The sequence below is a fragment of the Schistocerca serialis genome, chromosome 6 (assembly GCF_023864345.2).
Source record: "Schistocerca serialis cubense isolate TAMUIC-IGC-003099 chromosome 6, iqSchSeri2.2, whole genome shotgun sequence".
NCBI classification, from domain to species: Eukaryota; Metazoa; Arthropoda; class Insecta; order Orthoptera; family Acrididae; genus Schistocerca; species Schistocerca serialis.
The window spans coordinates 577,864,707-577,891,262 of record NC_064643.1 but is presented as its reverse complement, the minus strand read 5'-3'; the positions used below and the strand labels follow the sequence as shown (position 1 = coordinate 577,891,262).

Below are 26,556 nucleotides of genomic sequence, written 5' to 3'. Positions count from 1 at the left end.
TTAACACCAGTTCCGTCAGATCACCTAAGTTAATTGCTGTCAGGATTGGCTAGCACTTGGTTGGGTGACTGTCCAGGTCTGCCAAGTACTGTTAGCAAGCAAGGTGCACTCAGCCCTTGTGAGTCTAATTGAGGAGCTACTTGACTGAGAAGTAGTGACTCCAGCCATGAAAACCGACAATGGCTGAGAGAGCCAAACCAAACAGTAGTAGTACTTGGTGAACATATGAACCAAAATAGAAATTAATATGAGACAGTTCCTGTTTGAGTTTGAATACTACTAGTATGTAGCCACTAAGCACACATTTAGCAAGTATGAGGTTAAGCAAAGTTCCATTAAACCTGGTGGTGTTGGAAACAAAACATTCACAAATGGAAACACTGTGCACACAGTTCTGGTAAATTTTCACGGTGTTCAGATCTCATGGGTAGAGGCAAGTTGTACAACAGTGACTGAGGAAGAGACCACCACCAGCCTTATATCTGCCCACTGGAGAAATTCATGTGAGTTGCCAGTGATATTAGCAGTCATCCCACCACAGACACCCTCACCAGACATGGGCAACATTACACATATTGACACATCCATATCTTTCATTTGCATGCACAGCAGGGTTATTAAACTTTTGGGGCTACTTGTTCCTTTGTAGAGGAGAAGAGAGGAATATGTTGAGGAAGTTTGAATTTCATAGGTTGAAACTTTTCAAGTTGTAATTTGCACAAACAAATATGTATTTCCCTATGTTAACAAGTTTATCTTACACAAGAAGATTATTTTCAGCTGCTGTGGTTTTTCTTGTCTCCTGATGTTGTTGTAAGTTCAGTGTTTCCTATGGTTTTGTAGACTGTTGTGCAGGTATGATGATACCTTCTGTACGGCATGTTTACCAGACATCTTTCCTGATTTGTTGTCTGTATTTGCAGGTTGTAGCAACCTTTGGAACAACTGGAACTTGTGCCTTTGACCCAGCTGATGAACTTGGACCCATATGCAATGAAGAAGGCATATGGCTTCACATAGATGCTGCTTATGCAGGTATACTGGATGCCTTACTTTTATCTTCCATAACATGAAGTTTTTATATTTTCGCACTTTTTGTGTATAGTCATTTAATAACTAGTCATCAAGCAATTTCACTGGTGAGCCAAACCTTTATGACTGTTGCCTACCACAAGATTGAATACCACCTGTTAGCATTGCAAGTAGGTGATGCCATAAGAAAAGTTGATAAGCAGAGCAAATAAAATAGGCAGTCATCCTAGTGATGATATGGGCTGCAAGTGGGGAAATCTACTGTTATAAATAACTTTGAAAGGGAGCATATTGTTGTTACCCAGCACCCAGGATGAGCATCTTGGAAATGATGAAGTTGATCAGCTGGTCACACCCCACTGTTGTGAACATCTACGGACAGTGAATGAAGGATGGTGAAACCAGGAGTAGGCCACAAGTTGTTAGACAAGCAGGTCTCATCTTGGGATGTGTAGGTTGGAGGCTTGCCCAAATCTGCAAAGCAGCGTAGGGAATTTTCTGTGGCAGAATTATGTTGGTGCAGGCACAAGTGCTTCAGAGCCCACAGTGTACATTGTTTAATGTCGGACTTCACAGCAAATGACCACTCACATCTTATGATTGCAGTGGGAATGGGGCATTGAGATCTGACTGTGATGAATGGGGCCTTGTTGTCTTGACAGATGAATTAAGTTTCTTGTTACACCAGGTCAATAGTCATATCCAGGTAAGCCATAATCCAGACAAATGGCTGCTCAAAACATGCACTGCTCATCAGGTGCAGACTGGTGGAGGCAGTTTTATGCTACAGGGTACATTCATGTGGACTTCTGTGGGAACTGTGATAGTAATCAAAGGCACCGCAGCAATTATGGACTATGTGAACATTATTGTGAGCCACCTGCATCCCTTCATGATTGGTGTCTTCCCCGATGGAAATGCAATCTTCTGGCATGATAACTGTCCATGTGAAAGGACCTCAATCATGCTGCAGTGGTTGAGACGTGTGATAGTGAAGCCATGTTGATGTCTTGCCCACCCAAATTTGCCTGACCTGAAACCAATTGAACACGTCTGTGATGCTGTTGGACACTGGGTCAACACCCACAAATCACTAGTTCATAAGTTACAGGATCGCATGACCTGTGTGTGTGCATCTGGTGCCACATACAGGTACCTCTGGAAACCTTTCAAGGATATTTTGAGTCCATGCCACACACATTTGATGCTGTATTGTATTCGAAAGGTGGACCAGCACACTATTGATCAGGTGATCTTAATTTTCTGACTCATCTGTGTAAAGTATCAAGAAAAAGTACAGTGGTCAACAGCTTTGTTAGGTTGCTACTATGTGTGATGCAAATGAGAATGAGCAGCAATAAGTAATATCATTAGCAATTTCCTGTCTGATTACATTCAAGAAAGATGCAACAGAGTAATTACTGTCTATATGTCTCTATACCTTGTTTTATTTCCATGATCCTTATAAAAGATAAACAGTGAAAGAAGCAGAATTGTCACTCAATCTTCCTTGAATACTGATCCCCTCAGTCTATCTAACCAGGTGTCAAAAGAGTAGTGTCACCCTTCTTACAAAGATACCCTTTTAAATTCCATGAAGATCCCTGCTACACTTCTATGTGAGCGTACTGACATGTTTGGTGTGTACTGTCAAACCTACTTGGTAAGCACTCTTAACGATGGCGCAAGACACAAGAATATGTTGTGTGATTGTCTCATGTAGGGTTTCCTTTAAGGGTGCCTCACACTTTTCCAGAATACTCCAACATCTCTCCAGGATCTTACTATAAAAATTATAGTAGATGTCATGGATACCCCTTCTTAGGGATGCCATTAGATTTATTCTGTCAGCTTGTTGCAATCTTGTTTGTTGTGTGAATGTAGTAACCTCCATTTTTGCAACGGTCTCCAAATGGTAGCATTAAGGCCAGGTTGGTCTTCACAGTCATTTATTTCTTTGCTTGGTTTGTGTTTATGTGGAGCGCAGTTTATCATGACTTTGGGCTTTAACCACAGCCTGTACTTGTCTGATATGAACTGTGTGTTCTCATTTAATCTTTTAAGTAGGTTATTTGTGAGTGTCTATGAGCTCTACCAGAGAAAAACATTTTCCTAGCTTTCTTGGCAATCTGTTTGCTCTCTATGATTATCATCCCTGTGTACACATCATGTTTGCTAATTCTCTACCTGTAATGACACTATCAAAAATATTTAGACTGTTTATAGTTAGTAAATCTGAACCATTCATTTGAATGTGGGCTGTCAAACTTGCTCAGAGAAACTGTATGACAGTGTGTACAGCATTGCCTCATAGACTGTTTGTCTCTTCTACCAGTTATATAATCATAATTTAAAGTTGCCACCTACTACCAACTATTGTGTCTGAATTTGGTTGCCAAAAGAAGCATTTGAAGTCAGATTCATTTTGGATCTCACTAGACTTAATGTTTGTACTTTCTTCAGCAATTGATTTATCTTTCTGGTACATGATCAATGCAATATCCAAAGTTTTCCTACTTTCTCATTTAAGAGTTAACTGAGTTCCTAATGTGATATGCAGGTGACTAATTTCTTTGATAGACAAGTGGGGGATTTGTTCTAGGGATCTTGCAGTTTTGAATACTCTGAAAAAAACTAACATCTATGCTGAGGCACCACAAATGAGCAGTCTTCATCATTTTCATCACTCTCCATAAAGAATCATGAATAGCATCAGTTCATTGTAACAGACATAGCTGATGATAACATGAACCATGCTCCACAAATGACTGCACATGTTGCTTTCTATTGCTCTTGAAAAAGACTTCTCTACCTTCTCACACCCAAAATGCTCATTCAATTTGTTCTCCTTACATGACACCATTTACTGGAATAGGGACTATTGCAAACCTAATATTCAATCTGCTTGCAAGTAGCAGCCTCTTCTTGTTCTTCTGTGGCTTCTTGGACTTTGACTAAGGAAAGACCACTGCTCTAGTAGCAGGAGAGATAAGGCCAACTGGCTCTTTCATTACCAGTAGTACTGAATGCCCAGACCTATTCTTTGGAAGTATGGGATCAGTCATTTATCCATTAGCCACATATAACTCTATCCATGAACCAGTCGCAGAGTTTGCAAACAGCTAACCAGTCATCATGAGGTGACTAGTTGAAGTTGGATTAGAGTTCTCTGTAGACCACATAGGCTATGGGAAAACTGGTAAGTTCTCTGATACACTTGCAGTAGTAGGAGACCATCCTGCTGCTTCACCATTGACAAAATTAACAGTGGCTATATGAAATGATCATTGGTATTGATGGCCAGGAGTCCCCACTTGGGGAAGTTCAATTGACAAGTTAGAAGTCTTCTCATTTGACGTCACATTAGATAACTTGTTACCGGTGATGACGAGAACAACACAACACCCAATCCATGTGGGGACAAAATCCTGACCCAGCCAGGAACTGGACCCAGACCCACTACTTGGCAGTCAGATGTGCTGGCCACTCAGCCCAGGGGGTGGACCAACAGCAGTTGCTGACAGTTTCCAACTGTTTGAACCATGGCTTTAAGAATGTCATGTGGGCTTCACATGACTGATGCTTCAGAAGTCTATGCTGCATCAAGATCCCATGAAGGCCACATTCCATTGCCATATCTACTCATGAAAGCTACCCATAAGACTAGCTCTTGCCAGGGCAAAAAGGAGTAAAAAAAGATGAGGCTGAACTGGCCTCTTATCGGTAAAGAGAACAGTGTTGACTTACAGTTGTCAAAGTTTCTATGTGTCTTTAGACCCTAGCCTTTTCCATTTCTTGATTAACTTCAATATACACTGAACAAAATAGATTATAGGCACGTTTCTTGGCCAACACACTATTAGATATTTAATTTCCCTATGAGCTTATCACTGTCATATTAAAATTGCATTGTTTCTGCGAGACCTATGAGATGCTTTCATATTCACTCTGTAATTAATTCCACAGGTTATAGTGGATTACTTTATGAAAATCTTATTTATAGACAATAGATGCTGTATTTAATAACATTTCATATTCCTGTAATTTTTGTGAGATCTGTTGCAGAGTGAAAATTGCATCAGCTCATGGAAGGTATTTTGCTCCTATTCAGACATACCCCAGCTGTTAATTTATCCTAGTATATACAAAAACTGCAGCATTTCATGGAAGATATTTTCCTATTCAGACTTAGCTCAGCTATTAATTCACCACAGTATATACATTTAAAGCTGTGAATCATTGAGCGTACTATCTCCAAGAAAGCCACACTGAGAAAGTATAATAGGTTGATAACAACCTTCAGAATACTAATGCAAAGTTCCAGTTATAGCCGGGGCCAGAATTCATGCACTCCCCTCTTTGTGATGCACAGCATGTGAGACAGACTATGTGGCATATTGCTCCTCAGATTTACTGGAAGACCTGGATTAATGATCTACACTACCCAACTATTAAATCATTCTAAATAATGATTAAAATTGTCACTACTCCTATTGTCCAAATAAAAGTCTTGTAAGAATCTACTTCCTGGAAAGATTCTAGATGTGAACACTATACTGAAAAAATAGCAGCACAAACAGTCACACCACCACCTTCAGTTGGCATTTAATGACTCCAGCTGTTACCTAATTACTTGCACTGATTATATCTACAAGTACAAAACAGGATAACAGTTCAAATTCAATAAACAGCTAATAACAAAATAACTGCACCCTTCAAGTTTCTGCAGAACAAATAAAATTTATTGCCCTCAGTTACATCTCACAAAGGCCAACTCAAAAGAATAACAGTTCAGGCTAGCAAATGGCACCAAGCTCTGATATAAAATGGATTTTCCTATTGATCATTTGCATTCTCAGTAAACTGCACCATTCACCTAGAAAAATATAAGATGAAGCAGATTTCCACCCTCATACACATGAAAATACTTGCAAACTGTTTCAAGATCTCCATATTGGCTGTATATCTTTCCTGCTGATGAAAGATCACTCATTCCCAGTCTGCAACTCGTGGTCTAGTGGCTATCATTGCTGCCTCTGGATCACAGGTTCCCAGGTTCAATTCCCAGCCGGGTTGGGGATTTCTCTGCACGGGGATTGGGTGTTTATGTTGTCCTCATCATTTCATCATCATCATCATCATCATCATCATTCGTGACTGTGGGTAGGCTGTACTGAGTAAAAACAAATTGGGACTTTGGGTGGGTGCTGATTACCGTGCAGTTGAGCGCCCCACAAACCAAACATCATTGTCACTCATCCCCAGCTTGATATGGTCATACTCTTAAAAACATCACCTTTGTCCCACAGAGCCCACTTCTTGCCTGCTTCAAGCATGAGTGATGTTGGCCCCCTGACGTTGTGAGCACCCAACCATTTCAAAAGTTTATTACTATCAGGTGTTAGAAAACATCTGTGAATATGGCAGTGAAGCCAGCATAGTAGACCCTTATCAAAACCCATTTAGAAGGTTTTTGGAAAGACCAACTCATCATCTCCATGCTGAACAAAGTCATCATCTCCCAGATACCAGAAACCAGCTCTGAAATCCACAATCGCCAATAGAGTGAGCCAGGGCTGCAGCTAACTGGTTTGGCTGGCCGTCAAGGTGGGTGGTGGTGATGGCAGGTTGAGGTCAGGATATTGGGAAACCACCATCCCAGGGCAAGAGTGAGCAGTTGTGTGGTGAGTGGGAGCCTGCAAGAAGCCTGATGAGATTTCAGTAACCAGTAGTAACAAACCAACAGTATACATCATTGACTGTGATGTTGCTAATGACAGCCAGAGCTTGCAGTGTGTCAGTAGTACACAGCCATTGAAGTAGGTGCTCACCAGGACATGGCTCATTGCTACAGGCCAGTGGCAGTGAGAGAAGCAGAGGCATCAGCACCAGCAACATTGCAAGGCCACTGACCTCGCAGACCCTGCACGCCACATCACCCACACAACCCGGTGGCAACTAACAGCCTCAGAAGTAGGTGGATGTGGCATGTATGATCTCCATGTAGACCATGCATGGAAGAGGTAGCTACCATCAGCTGACACCTTCTACACAAATGGTGCAGGCAGCAGATAGTTTACCTGCAGAACTGGGAGTAAACTAGACGCCACTGCAGGCCCACCAGTTGCAGAGTTCCAAGTGCATAGAATTGGACTCTACATGAACACAATGCTGTCACTAGCAGCATCTAAATCCATAGATCCACGGAACATGTAGGTATGGACACAATGACTGCAGACCATTTTTAGCAGACTGATGGATGCCAGCAGACTGAGATATATTCTAACTGAAAATTAAGAATATTTGTAAGGCCCTGAACCATGCTCATTTTGCTAGAGTACTGAAGTCATAACAGAACTACAGCTTGGATATGAGGTACTCATTCCATTCATACCACAGTTGCTCCTTCTTCCTGCTGTGTTGGTACTTCAGTGCTTCTAGACCTGGCAGCACAGCAGCTCTCAGCACATTGACATGCAGTACTGCATAACTTGCTTAGTTGACTTGACTCACTTCCATGGCCTGTTTTGTTAACCAAGGGAGATATCTTAATTTTCCTATCTGCAGAAAGTACATCTTTTTATAGCACATCAGTATCTATCTCTAAAGCACTGTGGATAACAATTAATTGGTTTAAAAGGATGTTTTATAATACACAAAATCAGAATTTAGAATGCAAAAATATTCAGTTCAATTAAATATCTCTGTCTCTCTTACAATTTTACAGCTTGAGGTGCCTCATTTATTGGTTTACCCTATAGCTAGCAGTCCTAATTAGAATTTTAAGGGAATAGAATGGCTGGCCAGTACTTATCTTCTAGGAGCCTGAATTCCAAGTACTGTTTATACATTAATTTAAAAGCAGAAAAAATTATTCCTAGTTTTTGGAACTGTTAGTTCCTAACTCAGGAAGGAGAGGTGAAGAGGTTTTCCAAAGTGAATTCGTCTTGTGATACAATAAACCTAATTCCAGAACTTACAAAACCTATTTTATTATTTCATTTTATTTTCCATTGGTCCTGATAGCAATGGAGTTTCAAGGATATGGAATGAGTCAGTATTTTTAAAATGTTAACAATACAGCAGCACACAATTTGGTTAATTCATGACAAAACTCATTGTAACAACATGGGACACTAGAAGAAATGTCGGCCGGGGTGGCCGAGCGATTCTAGGTGCTACAGTCTGGAACCGCGCAACCGCTACGGTCGCAGGTTCGAATCCTGCCTTGGGCATGGATGTGTGTGATGTCCTTAGGTTAGTTAGGTTTAAGTAGTTCTAAGTTCTAAGGGACTGATGACCTCAGATGTCAAGTCCCATAGTGCTCAGAGCCACTAGAAGAAATAAAAACATATTACATACATCAGAATTAGCACTTATATGTACACATTTGGATTTGAATTAACAATATCAAAGTACTTGAGCAACAATATAACATTACAAAAACAAATAGTTTCATTTATGCATACATTGCATGACTAACTCAGTTGTATAATAAAAACTTGCTCCTATATACTAAAAAAATCATTAATTGAATAGAATGACTTGTCTATCAGGTATTCCTTCAGTTTGCTCTTGAACCCTTGTGTTTCAGGTGCAAGACTTTTGAGGACACTGGATAAAGCATTGTAAATTTTGATGCCTGTATAATTTACTCCTTTCTATACAAGAGTATAGTTTGACTGATTACTATGAAAGTCCTCTTTTGACCTTGTGTTGTTACCATGATATTCACTATTGATTTTGAAGAGAGAGTGGCTTTCATTCATGAAACATGCAAGGGAGTATATGTACTGAGATATCATTGCAAATACCTGTAGTTTCCCAAACAGATTCCTGCATGAGTGCCTTGGTTGCACACCACTCATGATATGTATAGCTCTCTTCTCAGCAATAAAAACCTTTTTTGCCAAGTGCTAGTTGCCCCAAAAGATGATTTCATAAGCCAAAAGCACATAGAAATATCTGAAATAAGCAGCTCTTATGGCCACCTTATGTGTAGTTGATGCAATTATGCATGATCTCGGATATGGTTGGACCAATTTAGCTTGCAGTCTATGTTCACACCAAGGAAATTCCACTTCTGTCAGTAATTATTACCCTTTGTTTCCTATCTGTAAGGTAGGATTTAATCCATGTTCCCATTATTCCACTTAACACATAGTAGTCGGCTTTATTTAGCAGAATTTCATGGTTGACACAGTCAAAAGCTTTGGATAGGCGAATTTTCTGATAAGAGATTCAAGAATTTGATTGGTGAAAGAGAAAATAGCATCATCAATTCTTGAAAAGTGGTTTCACACAGGCATATTTTAATCTAAGGAGGACAATACCTTGTTTTAGGGATTCATTAAAAATGTGACTCAAGACTATATTTATATAGCCATGACAGTGCTTGAGTATCTTAGTTGAAATATTATCAACCAACCAAGAGTTTTTTGACTTCATCTCTCTGATTGTCTTATTGATCTCAGTAATTATTATGGGGATTATCTGCATCTGGCCAACTCTGGCATTGTTAGCTTTATGCAGAAGGGCTATCGCATCATCCACTGCGCCTTCACAGCCAATTTCTTCTGCAGCTGTTAAAAAATGTTTATTGAAGATATTAGCAACTTCCTCAATATTTTTTTACAATATTTCCATCCTGAATTAATTCTATATCAGTCATGTACTCTGCTTTTTTATCACTCTCCCTTTTTATAACTTACCAGATGGTTTTTGATTTGTTGTTTGACTTATCAGCATCAGATGTTATTTACATAGTTTTGGAATTTTTATTACTCTTTTTAAAATATCACAGTACAATCTATAGTCCTTCTTTTTGATGGTATGGGATCATTAGATAACCTTAGGGACTCATATAAATTTCTTTTTATTCTACAGGAAATTCTGATACGTTTAGCAATCCAAGGTTTTGGTTTTGCAGCCTGAGGATTGTTTCTCAAGATTATTTTTGGGAATACAGCTTCGAATAATGACACAAACTCATTAGAGAACAGATTGAATTTTTCATAAATATTCCTCTCCATAAATACAGGAGTCCAGTCAATCTGCTGTTAAGAGAAAGTTGAAGATTTCTAAGTTATTGTTACTGACAGGACTGACAGTTTTAAAGGAGTACTTAGGTTTACAATAGAGTTTGATATCATTTACTGTAAGCAGTTGACCATCAAGATCTGACAGATCACTGAGAATTTGACTTACAATAATACTGCTACTTCTGTATCTGTCTAGGAATATATTACCAATTAGGCTCTTACAAGTACTTGTAACTCTAGTGTGAATTTTAACTATTGAAATTAGGTTCAATGATTCCATCAGGTGTTCTAATTCTCATCTGCTGTAATTTGTAGTTAAGAAGTTGTGTTTTGAATGTATTTGTTTCAGAAGTTGTTCTATATGGTTTATAAAGATACATATTTTCCTTTCAGGGGCCCTGTAAACTGCCAAAATTATAACTGACTTATTATTTGTAGTAATTTCAGTCCCACAGGCTACAAAATGAGAATCTACACTGTAAGTACTTATGTCTAGGGATTTATAGTTTACATTAGTTTTAACATAGACTGCAGTCCCTCATTTCCCCTTTATGGATCTACTAGCTGGCTGCTAATGAGTATCCATCAATTTGAGGCATTTCAGTTCCACTTGTCACTTGTGTTCTATAAGACCTATTACTTGTGCATGGTTTACAGATTCAGCATCAATAGAGTTGAGATATAGAAGCTCTAGTTTGTTTCTGAGACCATTGATGGTTTGGTTGAACACACAAAGTTTACTGCTACTGGTAGTTCTTGATTTGTAGCTTCACTTTGATAGCTTAGCATCTCACCATAAACTCAGACTGTTTGGTAAATTATTACACCTTGTATTATGACCAGTCTTAACATTTAGCCTAAAAACGCCTTAGAAACAGATTGCTGATGTTCGTCTAATGATATTGACCACGTGATTATCTCTTGAGGCTTATTTTCCTATTTCACTCAGCACTTTATTCACTGCAAGTCATTTTCCCAGGCCATTTTGATGCAGTCCATGAGTCATGTGAAATCGGTGGCCAATATTGTTTACATTCACGACAGTAATGTTTTTGAGGTATTTAGCAGTCATGTGAAATCAGTGGCCAATATTGTTTACATTCACTATAGTAATGTTTTTGAGGTATTTAGCAATTGATTCATATTGCTCATCAGCTGCAATTACTTCATGATTCACACCTGACCATTGTGGTAAATCATGATGATGCAAGGTGTTGAGAACAACAACATTAGTATGAGTTAAGTGATTCAAACATTCCTTTAGTTCCTACCAGGCATTTGATGTTTCGTTTTTAAAGATATTGTTTGATCCTCCATTCAGCAAATGTAATCATTTGTAGATAACTTACCAACTTCTACCAAATTTGCATGCTTCCTCAATTCAGTTAAACCTGCACCTGGTTTGATGAATCCCGTAGCAGCAATCATTGTAGAAGCCTCATTTAGTATGTGAGAGGCAATTCCATGCCCATGGCTGTCGGCAATAACCATCAGTTTTCTTCTTGATTTTTCTTCCTTGGAGCTTTGAGATTGTGGGTGATGGTGTTGGAGAGTAGCTGCATGTTGATCATACTGATTATCTTCAGAGCTGTTATTCACCTTAGCACCACTTATTTGAATGTCTGTCATACACCAATTAAGTGGCTTCACCTATAAATTGTGACAAAATGGTTTTGTCACTGTAAACACTATAATCCTTAGAACTGTTTTTCACTTGTAAGGTTGGTGAGTACTAATCTGCAATGTTCATATCAGAAGTCTTGGAGAGATCTGGACTGCTATTGTTGAGTCTGCATAATTCATTCTTCCACACTTGAAAGCAATATACATTATTCTCTAGTGAAGGGTCTAGTTTGACACATCGATAATGTAATGTGCTTTTGTAGCACACACATATCTTTGTCTTTTTGGAACATTGTTTGCAAAGATTCACATAAACATTTTCGTTTTCATTCGATTTACTTTGGTTCTTACTGTTATTGAGTTCTTCCGATGCACTAAATGCTTCATGCTGTATTACTTTTTGTTTTAAGTGCAATAAAAAAGCACTTCATCTGTTACTCTTTTATACACCCAGTTCTATCACAAAGGTCATTTAAAACAGTTCACTGAATTCGTTGAAACACAGAATAAATTATGTATAGTTCATAGGAGTTTCTAATCCTGTGAACCTTTCTAGGGCTAGAAATGAAAACAATTGACAGTAGCACAACTTAAATTATTGTGATGGAAGCCACTCATAGGCAAAGTGAAAAGGTCTCACAGTATCCCGAATCAGAAGTTAATATGGTAGATGCACGTCCCAGTTCTCATATTCCAGCAGCCAAGTTGTAACATGAACCATCCAGCAAATAACTGCTGTAGTGCACAGTTGTCATCAACACTTCTGTTTCCCATGGAAATGAATGTATTCATTTGTGGGCAGAAGTGAAAGTGGATAGGTGCCTACATGGCTATAGATTGGCTGAATGGCAGGCTAAAATTACTTGCCAGCCTGAGATGCTGAGCTGTTCTCAGTTGACAGCAACCCCACTGGACACAGATGTAGTGCAGCTTGTTGATAGGTTGATAGTAAGGTGTCAGTCACCAATATCTCTGGCAGAATTACAAGAATTGCAAGGCTTTTTTCAAGTTTAGTGAAAGCAAATGTTTCTTCATTTGCCTATTAACCTAGTATGTCTTGATGTTCTCAATTAATTCTCACAATGAATAGCTCTCTGTTCAACACTGTCTTCCTTCATTCAATGTGGATGACTGTTGATTGGATGACTGTTAATGAACTTTTCCATTTCAGACGTCATAGGAAAGTACATGGATGCCATGGAATCTTATATAAGCTGCACATAGACTTCATGAAGTAATCTTTTTCCAGAGGGTGGCAGGAAAATGAGAAATGAAGACCATTAAAATATAGTGATGTTTTAGTACAGATAGAAACTGACAGGCACACAAACAAATTTACTGTGGATATGGTGTTATGTTACAGTACAAGACAGATGTTGCAAAATCAGCTGGCATGATGTTATTGTTACAAAAATGAAAATTATGTCTGTCTCTTCCTCAATCAAAAATTCATCATTGTTGCCTCCTCCTTGTGAAATTGGCCTTTGGGGCTGTTCTACCATATAATTTCATTTCTACCATGATCTTCCCAAACTTATTTAGTCTTGTAATCCATATGAGAATTTGGATTTGTTTGGTTTGGTATACAGTCACTGTTCATTTGAAGAATGTTAATTAAAAATAAAAAAATAGAAGCTATTAAGAATTTTCCTACCTAAATTTAATTGGTCCAGAAATATCAGTTATGAATTATGCATGAAAAGTGTGTATAATTTAACTGATTATATTCACCTTGGATCATTTTACTTCTTCAACTCTATTGATCTCTGCTGTATCAATAAAGTCAGAGAGGTGAAGCACAATGTCATTCAGCATTATATCAGTTATCTATGGGTAAATGACCAGAATATAGTTTTTAGGCATTGTAGCTTCAGTGCTTAAAGGGAACTTCCAATTCTTGTAGTGTAACAGATCCTGAAACAAAAGAGAATCAGAAAGATCAATTTAGTTATTTTTAATGTTCAGAATAACTTTTCTCCATGAAGATGCACCCAGATTGTGAATTTGTTCTCAGGCATTGGTTGAATAAGTTGCTTCTTCTAAGTAATCATAAATTTCCCTGACTACTGTCAAGCAGTTGGAAGCCGCTGTGAATGGTTGTGTTGGGGGAACTACTGAAAGTCAGTACCAGATATATTAAAGGTACCCAGAGTACTATCCTCTCCATGAAATACATGAACTATTACTACTTTGAATTGTGAGTCAGTGACAGGTTGGAGGGTCTGACACAGGTGAGGTAGGGACCTGGGAGGGTGCAGGGTATTACATCCACATCACTTACCAACAAGTTCAAAGTGCAGTCTACCACTGAAACTAAAACACAGCCAGTGTGACACATTTCACTTGTTGGCAAGCCTACAAGTAACAACAAAGTTAGTCCACATACTCAAGGATAACACAGGAAATAAAATTGAGGGCAATGATGCAAAAGCAGAAATGCTGATCGCTGTTTCACGACTATGACCCTAGTTTGATTCTCACACTACTGCAAACATTAGTAATAGAGATATTATTTCCAGTGATATTGAGAAACAGCTGAAACTGTTGCAATTAAAAATGTATCCAAGACCAGGTGGAATCTCTGTCATATTGTATGCATAATTTGCAACAGAGTTAGCACCACTTTTAATCATAATATACTGTAGATCCCTCAGAGAAGATACTGTACATCTACATCTACATCTACATCCATACTCCGCAAGCCACCTGACGGTGTGTGGTGGAGGGTACCTTGAGTACCTCTATCAGTTCTCCCTTCTATTCCAGTCTCGTATTGTTCGTGGAAAGAAGGATTGTTGGTATGCCTCTGTGTGGGCTCTAATCTCTCTGATTTTATCCTCATGGTCTCTTCGCGAGATATACGTAGGAGGGAGCAATATACTGCTTGACTCTTCGGTGAAGGTATGTTCTCGAAACTTTGACAAAATCCCGTACCGAGCTACTGAGCATCTCTCCTGCAGAGTCTTCCACTGGAGTTTATCTATCATCTCCGTAATGCTTTCGCAATTACTAAATGATCCTGTAACAAAGCGCGCTGCTCTCCGTTGGATCTTCTCTATATCTTCTATCAACCCTATCTGGTATGGATCCCACACTGCTGAGCAGTATTCAAGCAGTGGGCGAACAAGCGTACTGTAACCTACTTCCTTTGTTTTCGGATTGCTTTTCCTTAGGATTCTTCCAATGAATCTCAGTCTGGCATCTGCTTTACCGACGATCAACATTATATGATCATTCCATTTTAAATCACTCCTAATGCGTACTCCCAGATAATTTATGGTATTAACTGCTTCCAGTTGCTGACCTGCTATTTTGTAGCTAAATGATAAAGGATCTATCTTTCTGTGTATTTGCAGCACATTACACTTGTTTACATTGAGATTCAATTGCCATTCCCTGCACCATGCGTCAATTCGCTGCAGATCCTCCTGCATTTCAGTACAATTTTCCATTGTTACAACCTCTCGATACACCACAGCATCATCTGCAAAAAGCCTCAGTGAACTTCCGATGTCATCCACAAGGTCATTTATGTATATTGTGAATAGCAACGGTCCTATGACACTCCCCTGCAGCACACCTGAAATCACTCTTACTTCAGAAGACTTCTCTCCATTGAGAATGACATACTGTGTCCTGTTATCTAGGAACTCCTCAATCCAATCACACAATTGGTCTGATAGTCCATATGGTCTTACTTTGTTCATTAAACGACTGTGGGGAACCGTATCGAATGCCTTGCGGAAGTCAAGAAACACGTCATCTACCTGTGAACCCATGTCTATGGCCCTCTGAGTCTCGTGGACGAATAGCGCGAGCTGGGTTTCACATGACCGTCTTTTTCGAAACCCATGCTGATTCCTACAGAGTAGATTTCTAGTCTCCAGAAAAGTCATTATACTCGAACACAATACATGCTCCAAAATTCTACAACTGATCGACGTTAGAGATATAGGTCTATAGTTCTGCACATCTACTCGATGTCCCTTCTTGAAAACGGGGATGACCTGTGCCCTTTTCCAATCCTTTGGAATGCTACGCTCTTCTAGAGACCTACGGTACACCGCTGCAAGAAGGGGGGCAAGTTCCTTTGCGTACTCTGTGTAAAATTGAACTGGTATCCCATCAGGTCCAGAGGCCTTTCCTCTTTTGAGCGATTTTAATTGTTTCTCTATCCCTCTGTCGTCTATTTCAATATCTACCATTTTGTCATCTGTGCGACAATCTAGAGAAGGAACTACAGTGCAATCTTCCTCTGTGAAACAACTTTGGAAAAAGACATTTAGTATTTCGGCCTTTAGTCTGTCATCCTGTTTCAGTACCATTTTGGTCACAGAGTGTCTGGACATTTTGTTTTGATCCACCTACCGCTTTGACATAAGACCAAAATTTCTTAGGATTTTGTGCCAAGTGGTTCAAAGAGAGCACGGGTCACACCCATTTACAAGAAGGGTAGAAGAAGTGTTCCACATAAACATCATCCAATTTCATTGACATCCATTTGCTATAGAATATGAGAACATATTCTGAGCTCAAACATATTGAGATATCATGAAAAGAATGACCTCCTCCATGTCAACCAGCATGGACTTCTGAAGCATCAGTCGTGTGAAACCCACTTGACATCCTGAAAGACATGGTTCAAGTCTGTCAGGTGGTTAAAGTATTTCTTGACTATCAAAAAGCATTTAATTCTGTACAACCACAATGGTTATAACAAAAGTAAGATCATATCAAACAAAATTTGTGACAGGATTGAAAGTGTTTCCAAGTATGATACAGCGTGTTATCACAGATGGAGAGCCATCAATAGATTCAGATATAACTTCAGATATTACCTAATGAACTGTTTCAGTTCCTTTTCTGTTCACTTTGTACATAAATAGTATTATTAGAATTTTTGCAGATGATACTCTCATCTACAGAAAAATACTATCTGAACAAAGCTACATAAATGTCCAGTCATATCTGATAAGATTTCAAAATGGTACAAAAATTGGCAACTTGCTTTAAATGCTCATAAATACAACATTGTACACCTATTTGCACATAAAAGCAGTGAGTAGCAATTTGAAATAGGTGATTCAGACAGACTCCAGAGTGTAACAACTTGGTAGGATATGAAATGGAATGTTCATATGGGCTGAACAGTTGGTAAAGCAGGTGACACATTTCGTTTCATTGGTTAATACAGTTAAAATTCAACTGATCTGCAAAAGAGACTGCTTATGAAACACTCATGTATCTAATCATAGTGTGATAACTCCTTCCATTGCCTCCACTTGTGGCAGTAGATGACAGGCTTTGCAGACCAAACACCAGCAATCAGCAAAGTGCCTGCCAGCCAAGGCACCACACATCCTCCGAACACCCTTGCTGGTTACTTCCACCAGATGTAGAGCTAGATGTTCATGCTTTCTGGACCCCATGCAGCTCAAATCATCACTTGAGCAGTCTCTTCTTCCATTTCGATGAGGCAACATCTCCCAGCCATGCTCTCGGCAGCTCATACCATGCAACATCACATGGCTCATATCGTCATGTGCCACACTTCACTGGAGTATGCACAATCAACAGGATTCTTATCCCATGTGCAGTGACAGTGTTTTGTCATGGTTTGTTTAACAAGAGATGTGCTACTGCATTTTCCGTGCCACTTTCCCAAGTCACACTCCCTTGAAGTGCTTCCATTGACTGTGGTTGTACAAAGTCTGATGCTGGACGCTGGGTTCGTTCCCCCAGTATCAGCATCTGGACTACTGCATGAAATGTGGTGTAAATAATGCAGTGAAGTGCAGTGTGCACCAAGAGTACCAGAGGGGATTATTACCATTCCATCCCCATCCATTTTGGCACCACTTTACTGCCAAATGTGCAACTGAAGTGGGTTTTCCCATGCCACCAGATGATGCTGTTCAAAGGCTGTAAGCCATTCATAGTCTGGCCTGTCCAGAGACTCCACCACAAGTGAAGGCCCTCCTTGATTAAGAGGTAGTAACTCGTTAAATTTTACTGTAGTTGTTGGCTCTTAGCAATAATATCTCCGAACCAGCTTGCATGACTCTCCAGCACACCTCATTATTTACTGTTACCTTATTTTAATTTGTGCATGGTTATAGGCATGTATACTCCTTAGAAGCATAGAAGGGAACCTAAAACATTGTTTCAGTAGAACTCTGCTCAAGTTTGTGTGACCTTTACCAGATTGGTCTAACAGAAGATATTGAACTTATACAAAGAAGGACAGCTTGAGGGGTCACAGGTTTGCTTGGCTCATGGGAATGCATTACAGAGATGCTGAAAAATATGAATTGACAGACTCCTGAGAATAGCTGGCAACTATCCTACAAAAGCCTACTTACAGTGTTTCAAGGATCATTATTAAGTGCAGACTTTAGGCATGTGCTTTGGCCCCACACATATTACTTTCATAGGGACTGCAAAGACAAAATTAGACTAATTAGCCCACAGTTCCCACAGGGGCATTTCAACAGTCATTCTTCCCACACTCCAATAAGTGAAGGGAACGGGAAGAAAATCTTATAGTTTGTACAGGGGAAACATCCTATGCTGTCCTACCCAAGAGCCACCCCACCCATTCCATCATCTACCCAACCTACACAACATCCTAGTCCTTGCCTACATTACTCCCACTCCAAACTCCACATCACAGGGATCATATCCCTGAGGAAGACCCAGATGCAAGACATGTCCAGTCGACCCACCCAGCACCTAATACTCCAGTCCTGTCACAGGCTTAGCCTACCTCATCAGAGGCTGGGCCACCTGTGAAAGCAGCCATCTCACATCACATACCAATGTTTCTTCAGTCACTGCACAGCTTTTTATGTCAGTATGACAACCAACCAACTGTCCACTAGATTGAATGGCCACTGCCAAACTGTGGCCAAGAATGAAATAGACCACCCGGTGATACAACATGCACCTGAGCCCAACATATTCAATTTCAGTGGCTGCTTCATGACCTGGGCCATTTGGATCCTTCCCTCCACCAACAGCTTTTTTGATTCATGCATCAGAGAGCTATCCTAGCAACACACCCTTCATTCCTGGAACCATCCTGGCCTCAGTCTCCATTGACTCTCCTCAAGTCCTCCACCCAACAGCTTCCCCTCCCTCTGTGCTATCATTTCACCTCTCCATGTCATCTTCAACATATGAAACTCCTCACAGACTCCCACACATCACATGCTTAGCCCAGACACCCACAACTCCTCCCCCTCACATCCATAGCCATCAAACCAGGTGTCTGCCTCCAAGCCACTAGCTACCCACCCCAATACCCCAATGTCAGTACTTACCCCCCCCCCCCCCCCCCTGTGACTCTCTCCCTCTATCCACCCCACCCAATACAATCCCAACTCAATCCTGGCACTGTGCATCTCCAATTGGCATTATGTAAGGGCATAGGCAGGTGTGTGCATGTGTGTTATTGTGTGTTTTGTGTGTGTATTTGTACTTTAGCTTGAGAAAGTGTTTACTCCAAAAGCTAGCAGATTTTCTGTCTTTTTGTGCATGCCTATTCATGACTCAATGCTAAAGTATTCAATTTGTTCCAGAACTTTCTTTCTACAACCATTTCTGTTTTTTTTTTCTTTACAGGTGCTGCCCTAGTTTGTCCTGAGTTCAGGCATTTAATGTCAGGAATTCACTATGCAGATTCTTTCAACTTCAACCCACATAAATGGATGCTTACTAACTTTGACTGTTCTGCTATGTGGTATGTACTAGTATATGAAAAAGAAAATCACAAAGTAGCAACAGTAATTTGTGTAGTGAAAGCTGAGCACTGAAACAAAATTATTTTGAGTTTATCTTTTCAGTCTCATGTAATTTTTTTACCAAACTAAATGTTCTCAGATGTAAGTCTATTGAAAATATTTTAGATTTTATGTTGGATTCTTGCTTGTTTCTGATAGTCTAAGTGCACAGATTTGCTCATTTTCACCATCATCATCATCATCACCACCACCGTCACCACCACCTTTCCTCACCTCCTGTATGTGCATCCTTCACTATGCTTTGTCCAGCCACAGTTCCCATCCAATATTATATGCTATCAAACAATGGAAAATACAGGATGGAATGTAACAATATTTGAAAAGGAAAGTTGCCACTCACCATATAGCAGGGACGCTGAGTGACAGATAGGCATAACAAACACATCTCACACCAAATATGTGAGTTACATTTGCATGTGTGTGTGTGTGTGTGTGTGTGTGTGTGTGTGTGTGTGTGTGTGTGTGTGTGTGAGAGAGAGAGAGAGAGAGAGAGAGAGAGAGAGAGAGAAAGTGTCTGTGAATATTTTATGCTAGTTGCATTTCTATTTTTGAAGTAACTGAAGATCTACTTCTCCCTGTCTTCTGAAGATCTTCCATTATAGCTGTTTCCATAAAATTTTTGATCAAAGTAAGCTGCATATGGGGGTCTCATGACAAACCATGTTCTGCTAATGACCCTGTCACTATAACTGTCTTATTTCAGCAGGATTCCTTACAATCCTAGCTGGTTTCTTTTATATTCATTTTTGCTTCATTTGCTTTGCAAATGAAAATGAGGAACTATATTTTTGTTGCCTGGAGACAATTCTTCACAAGTCTAATGACTGTCATAGCCTCCATTCATTCATTCAGTCACTCACTCCGTAGATTCCACCAAGAAGAAGTTCAGGGACGTGGAATGGGTCAATGTATACATTAAAGAAGAGCAAGCAAATCATAGAAATGTAATCTACTCACTGTGTTAACAATAAACTTTCACCATCATACTTACTGCTATCTGTGCTTTTGCAAGCTAAATTTAACCTATTAAATTACAGATAATCTGCTGTTTTCTCCGTTATGTTGCATAGTTGCTCTTCAATTGACAGTTTAATATTTGCAGTGATATTTTCAAAGTAGATAGGTATCTTCATTTGCAAATATAGAGATCTGTTCACTATAAACTGCTAATTGTCATGAACATTTACAATAAATTTTGCTGTTTCACAGCTATCTATTACAATTTTCAGTCACTGAATCTACAGCCCTATGTAAATTTATTGGCATTTGACAGCAAGCTGGCTGGACTGCTCCCACTAGCATCACACTGATAGGAGCCTGGTGGCATCAGCTCCCACTGTGTGGGCACTCAGTGCCCAAGCATTGAGTCTGGCCCTAATTAAAATTAAGAAGAGATTTGTGACATAATTCCAAATACTATAAAGGTCTACACCTTATGTGAATTCCTCAGTACTTCCTTATTTTTTAAGCGAGGTGGAGACATCAAACTTCATACTTTTCACAAGTGAAATATTGACAAAATTGCAATAACACCATTTTCCAAAGCTTATACCCAACAAATACAATACAACAGGTAAGCTTAGAAAGATCAATTTCAGAGTCAGATATTTTGGTAATCAACAAAAAGAACCACAGTTTAATAGTTTCAAGATGTGTTATGATAACTTTGAAACTATTTCTCAGACAAGGAAATTTCATCCTTTTCCCTATTTAAAATTAAGAATAGATTTTAGACATGCCTAGAGACACTATAGAGATCCACAATGCACACATTTTAGAATTTTTACATGATTACTTTTGAGTCTTTAAAGTGATTTCCTATCGACATGGAGAGCAGAGCAGTTTATTAGCTGCCTACTGTGTAATACTTGTCATGTGTCACAACTTCAGATGTTAAACATTACTTGCTAGCTGACTTAAATGAGTCTGTTAACATTCAGACAAATTGTTATAAGGTGTTGATAATGAGGTATGATTTTAACTTTGTTTTGGATTGGAGTCCTTGTCCCTTGCTTTATTTTAGGTAGGAACTTATTGAAACATCTGAACTGGAGTACATAACACCATTCTGAATCCTAAACAAAGAGGAGGCAAAGTCTATGCAAAAATCACTTTTGTTTCTTGTGTTGAGAGTGCCTAGATCACAATCAAAATGAAATCTATTTTTATTGTGAGCAACAAAACTATTAAGGAAAAATGCACTGAGAAATGAATAAGAATTCCAAGATCCTAAAAAAGACCTCCAATTCATCAGTCAATGTAAGTACAAAATGTTGAATAGGCTAGTATTGGAAACCTGTGAACCAGCTTCCTTCTAAAGTATTTCATGTACTACACAATAGAATTTGGAAGACTTTTGTATTCCATTGGCTGCCTATTGGTATAGGGTGTCATCCAAAGATACAACACTATCTAAATGCTGTATGTTGTTCACGATCTTGATCTCTTCATTTTTGGATATTAAATGGTCAGTTGGAAAATTTCTGTTTAACAAAAAACCTAATGTATTGGTTTTGCTGATTTGAGAACTACACTGTCTGACAAAAAAGTGGGCCACCGCTTGGAAGGGGAGGAGGTAACAAAATGAAAATTCACAGGTTGAGAGGATATGTGATATTATTTCAGTGATTACACAATCAAGTCAAATTTACAAAGAACTTAGCAGTATGGACCCAACCATCAGTATGATGTTGCACTCGCTCTTGCCTGAATGCATACGTACTGATTTGTTCCAAAATGATGTCATAAAGCCATTGTATTCTTTTGTAAGGCAAACTGGCCTATAGCTTTTGTAACTACTCATGGATGTACTGGATACTGACACTGGGATGGAGCTGATATCCAAGCTGATCCCATACATGTTCAGCCTCATTTTTTAAATAAGCTGGTTCACAAATTTTGTAAGCTGTTTACCAAGGTCTTAATCACACTTCTTTTTTGTCTGGTGTTGTGGTTAGAATATCTAGGAAGGTAACGGTCAGTATGTGTGGCTTTCCTATGGTTCAACAGCCAGTCCCCTCACTTGATAACAGACATGACCAAAAAAATTCAGTCTGTCATTATTCCCCGTCTACATAGTAAATTGGATTTTTGAATTAATAGTGTTAATATGTATCAGGCAGACATTCAACTCTTCTGCACTTGTATGTCATACCATGAAAGTATCATCAACATAGTAGTAGTATTTTACATAATAGAAGCATTTTACATAGTAGTAGAATTTTACTGGCAGTCTGGCAGTGTTCAAAAGTCTCCATAAACAAACTAGTCACAGCCAGACTAAGAGAACTACCCATAACTATCCTGTCAGTCTGTTGATAAAAATCATTATTGTATTGAAAACAGCTTGTGGTGAGGCAGTGTCTGAATAACTCCACTATATTTGCTGGAAAAATATCCAGTTTGCATAATACAGCAACATTCATTGCAATCATGGTAAAATGTTGAGCAATTATGGTGTAGAAACTATCTTCAGACCCATCAGGAAGATAAAAGAATGTTTAAGATCAGATATATGACATCCTTTGACTACACTGAGTGTATATAAAATTCCTTGTAGTTGTGGACTGGTTTATATTTGTACCATGAAAAGGACTTAACACCCATCTGGTTTAACACAGGAAGAATTGCCACATGGGACATATTGATAAATTGGCCATAGCAGAATTTGTTTGCCAAGAGTGTGATCATGAAATAAAATTCAGTAAGATGAGTGTCATATCAAACATTGCATTACCATGCACACATGTGTAGAGAGGAGACTGAGATTCATAAACACCAGAAGAAATTTAATAGAAAAGAGGATGTTGAATTAGATAAAATTTGGATGTCAATATTGCATCATGAAAATGACAATAGACTATTTTCTGTTGAGAATGTTAGCATTATCAGAGATAATCTCATAGCTGTCATCATGTGATGGACTGTGGTGCCCTCTACACTGTCTACATATTCGGGACTTCCTTGAGTTCTAGTTGCTGTTCACTGCTTTACCTCTGAAGATGTCTTCCGCAGTCAGAGATGAAGCACTGGGGGAAAGTTTTGTGCATTGAACATGGCTTATCAGCCCAGAAGTTTTAAGTGAAGTCTTAGTGTAGTACTGCTCCAGTCACAATCTGCACCAGTATTAACTGGTGCAGACAGGACAGGGTAGGCACAAAACATTGCCTCTTTGAGGCTGGCTTATAATTGGATGAAAGTGTTGCTCATTTCTGGCCTCTATTCTAATAACTATGCTCTTGGTATTCTTACCAGCAAGCATGTCCATTAATAGTGTGTGAGTGGCAGCTGTTACCAGCAAATGACAGTGGTAACAGTTTATCGTCTAAGTAGCTTACAGTCCATTGGCTTTGGCAGACTACAAAATGTGGCTATCTTTTCAGGCAAAGATCAGATCCCATCAACATAGGAGACTTTATGGCCTAGGAAAGTTATCTTGCTTTAATGCATGATGCACTTATCTTCTTTTAATACCACTTGTAGCAAGCTGGGTATACTGGGAGATTAGTGGTTGGTGGTGACAGGTCATGGGGACCAGGGCGAACACTGTTAACAGTTACAAAGAGCTTTTATTGATGTCTGTATGTGATATAGTGTGGCAGGCATGCCTCTCCCCATGGCCCATGGCTAGTACTGTTGAACAGGCAGTGGCTTCCGCCTATAGCTGCTGAGCTGGCATCCTGGGTTGCCTTTGGAGACCACAGATGTTGACATTAGTGACACTATGTACTGGGCTGCAATGGTGTGCTCCTTGGGTAACAGCCCCTCTGCTTTGCATGTGGTGGTGGAAGTCACATGAATGAGTTAGTGCTGGTGTCACTTGCAGCACAGTCTTGAACCCATGGCTGCAACTGACAGTGCCCTGTCCTCTTGGTGCCCAGTGCAGCTCTGATGTTGTGGCTGTACTGCTGGCTTCAGGTGACAACAAATGATTCCTGCCTCAAAGTCTAGATGTGCTTATATGCCTCCAGTACCCATTTGTTTCATTAAAACCTTGTGTCTAGTTGTGTTGCCATAATTAAGAGACTTGCCCTAGTGTGGTGACACTAACCCGCTTGCAACACAATTTACCGCTGAGCTCAACTGTCTTTGCTTTGCATGTCTGTTACTGTGACCGACATGCCCCCACACTGGCAGCTGCCAACCCACAACTGTTAATGGCAGCTTCCACTGTGCTTCTTCTTACTTCTGCTGAAGGCTTGGTAATTTTTTGTCTAAAGACTGGGCAGCAAGCCTACACTTCACCCCTTCACGGAGGACAGCCACTCCCTTGGGTCTCACCCTAGCGCAGTTCTCTATAGTAATCACTTCTACTCTTAATCCATAAAACTAAATGGGCTACTCTTAATTTACTACACAAATTACTGTATTAATCCCTGGCTCTGTGCATTTATTGTTCGTCTCTCCCTTGAGGTATCAAGTCTATGGGACGCCTGGATCAGGCCTCCACAAGGCTTTCCATTTCATATACATAAGAGCTAGAGGTTGTACAGAGTTTCAGGGAGAGCATAAGGGAACAATTGAAAGGAATGAGGGAAAGAAATACAGTAGAAGAAGAATGGGTAGCTCTGAGGGATGAAGTAGTGAAGGCAGCAGACGATCAAGTAGGTAAAAAGAAGAGGGTTAGTAGAAATCCTTGGGTAACAGAAGAAATATTGAATTTAATTGATGAAAGGAGAAAATATAAAAATGCAGTAAATGAAGCAGGCAAAAAGGAATACAAACGTCTCAAAAATGAGATCGACAGGAAGTGCAAAATGGCTAAGCAGGGATGGCTAGAGGACAAATGTAAGGATGTAGAGGCTTATCTCACTAGGGGTAAGATAGATACTGCCTACAGAAAAATTAAAGAGACCTTTGGAGATAAGAGAACCACATGTATGATCATCAAGAGCTCAGATGGAAACCCAGTTCTAAGCAAAGAAGGGAAAGCAGAAAGGTGGAAGGAGTATATAGAGGGTCTATACAAGGGCAATGCACTTGAGGACAATATTATAGAAATGGAAGAGGATGTAGATGAAGATGAAATGGGAGATAAGATACTGCGTGAAGAGTTTGACAGAGCACTGAAAGACCTGAGTCGAAACAAGGCCCCCGGAGTAGACAAAATTCCATTGGAACTACTGACGGCCTTGGGAGAGCCAGTCCTGACAAAACTCTACCATCTGGTGAGCAAGATGTACGAAACAGGCAAAATACCCTCAGACTTCAAGAAGAATATAATAATTCCAATCCCAAAGAAAGCAGGTGTTGACAGATGTGAAAATTACCGAACCATCAGTTTAATAAGCCACAGCTGCAAAGTACTAACACGAATTCTTTACAGACGAATGGAAAAACTAGTAGAAGCCGACCTCGGGCAAGATCAGTTTGGATTCCGTAGAAATACTGGAACACGTGAGGCAATACTGACCTTACGACTTATCTTAGAAGAAAGATTAAGGAAAGGCAAACCTACGTTTCTAGCATTTGTAGACTTAGAGAAATCTTTTGACAATGTTGACTGGAATACTCTCTTTCAAATTCTAAAGGTGGCAGGGGTAAAATACAGGGAGCGAAAGGCTATTTACAACTTGTACAGAAACCAGATGGCAGTTATAAGAGTTGAGGGACATGAAAGGGAAGCAGTGGTTGGGAAGGGAGTAAGACAGGGTTGTAGCCTCTCCCCGATGTTGTTCAATCTCTATATTGAGAAAGCAGTAAAGGAAACAAAAGAAAAATTTGGAGTAGGTATTAAAATCCATGGAGAAGAAATAAAAACTTTGAGGTTTGCCGATGACATTGTAATTCTGTCAGAGACAGCAAAGGACTTGGAAGAGCAGTTGAATGGAATGGATGGTGTCTTGAAGGGAGGATATAAGATGAACATCAACAAAAGCAAAACGAGGATAATGGAATGTAGTCGAGTTAAGTCGGGTGATGCTGAGGGTATTAGATTAGGAAATGAGACACTTAAAGTAGTAAAGGAGTTTTGCTATTTGGGGAGCAAAATAACTGATGATGGACGAAGTAGAGAGGATATAAAATGTAGACTGGCAATGGCAAGGAAAGCGTTTCTG

At 39.5% G+C, this 26,556-nt stretch overlaps 1 protein-coding gene across 1 annotated transcript in view; it reads left to right on the top strand.

Moving 5' to 3' along the window:
- Positions 1-26,556, top strand: part of LOC126485131 (aromatic-L-amino-acid decarboxylase-like) — a 179,549-nt gene that overhangs the window by 100,950 nt on the left and 52,043 nt on the right. The window contains exons 8-9 of the mRNA XM_050108775.1: positions 924-1,035; positions 19,320-19,437. Coding sequence (XP_049964732.1) covers positions 924-1,035; positions 19,320-19,437 — 230 coding nt within the window. The remainder of the gene's footprint in view (positions 1-923; positions 1,036-19,319; positions 19,438-26,556) is intronic.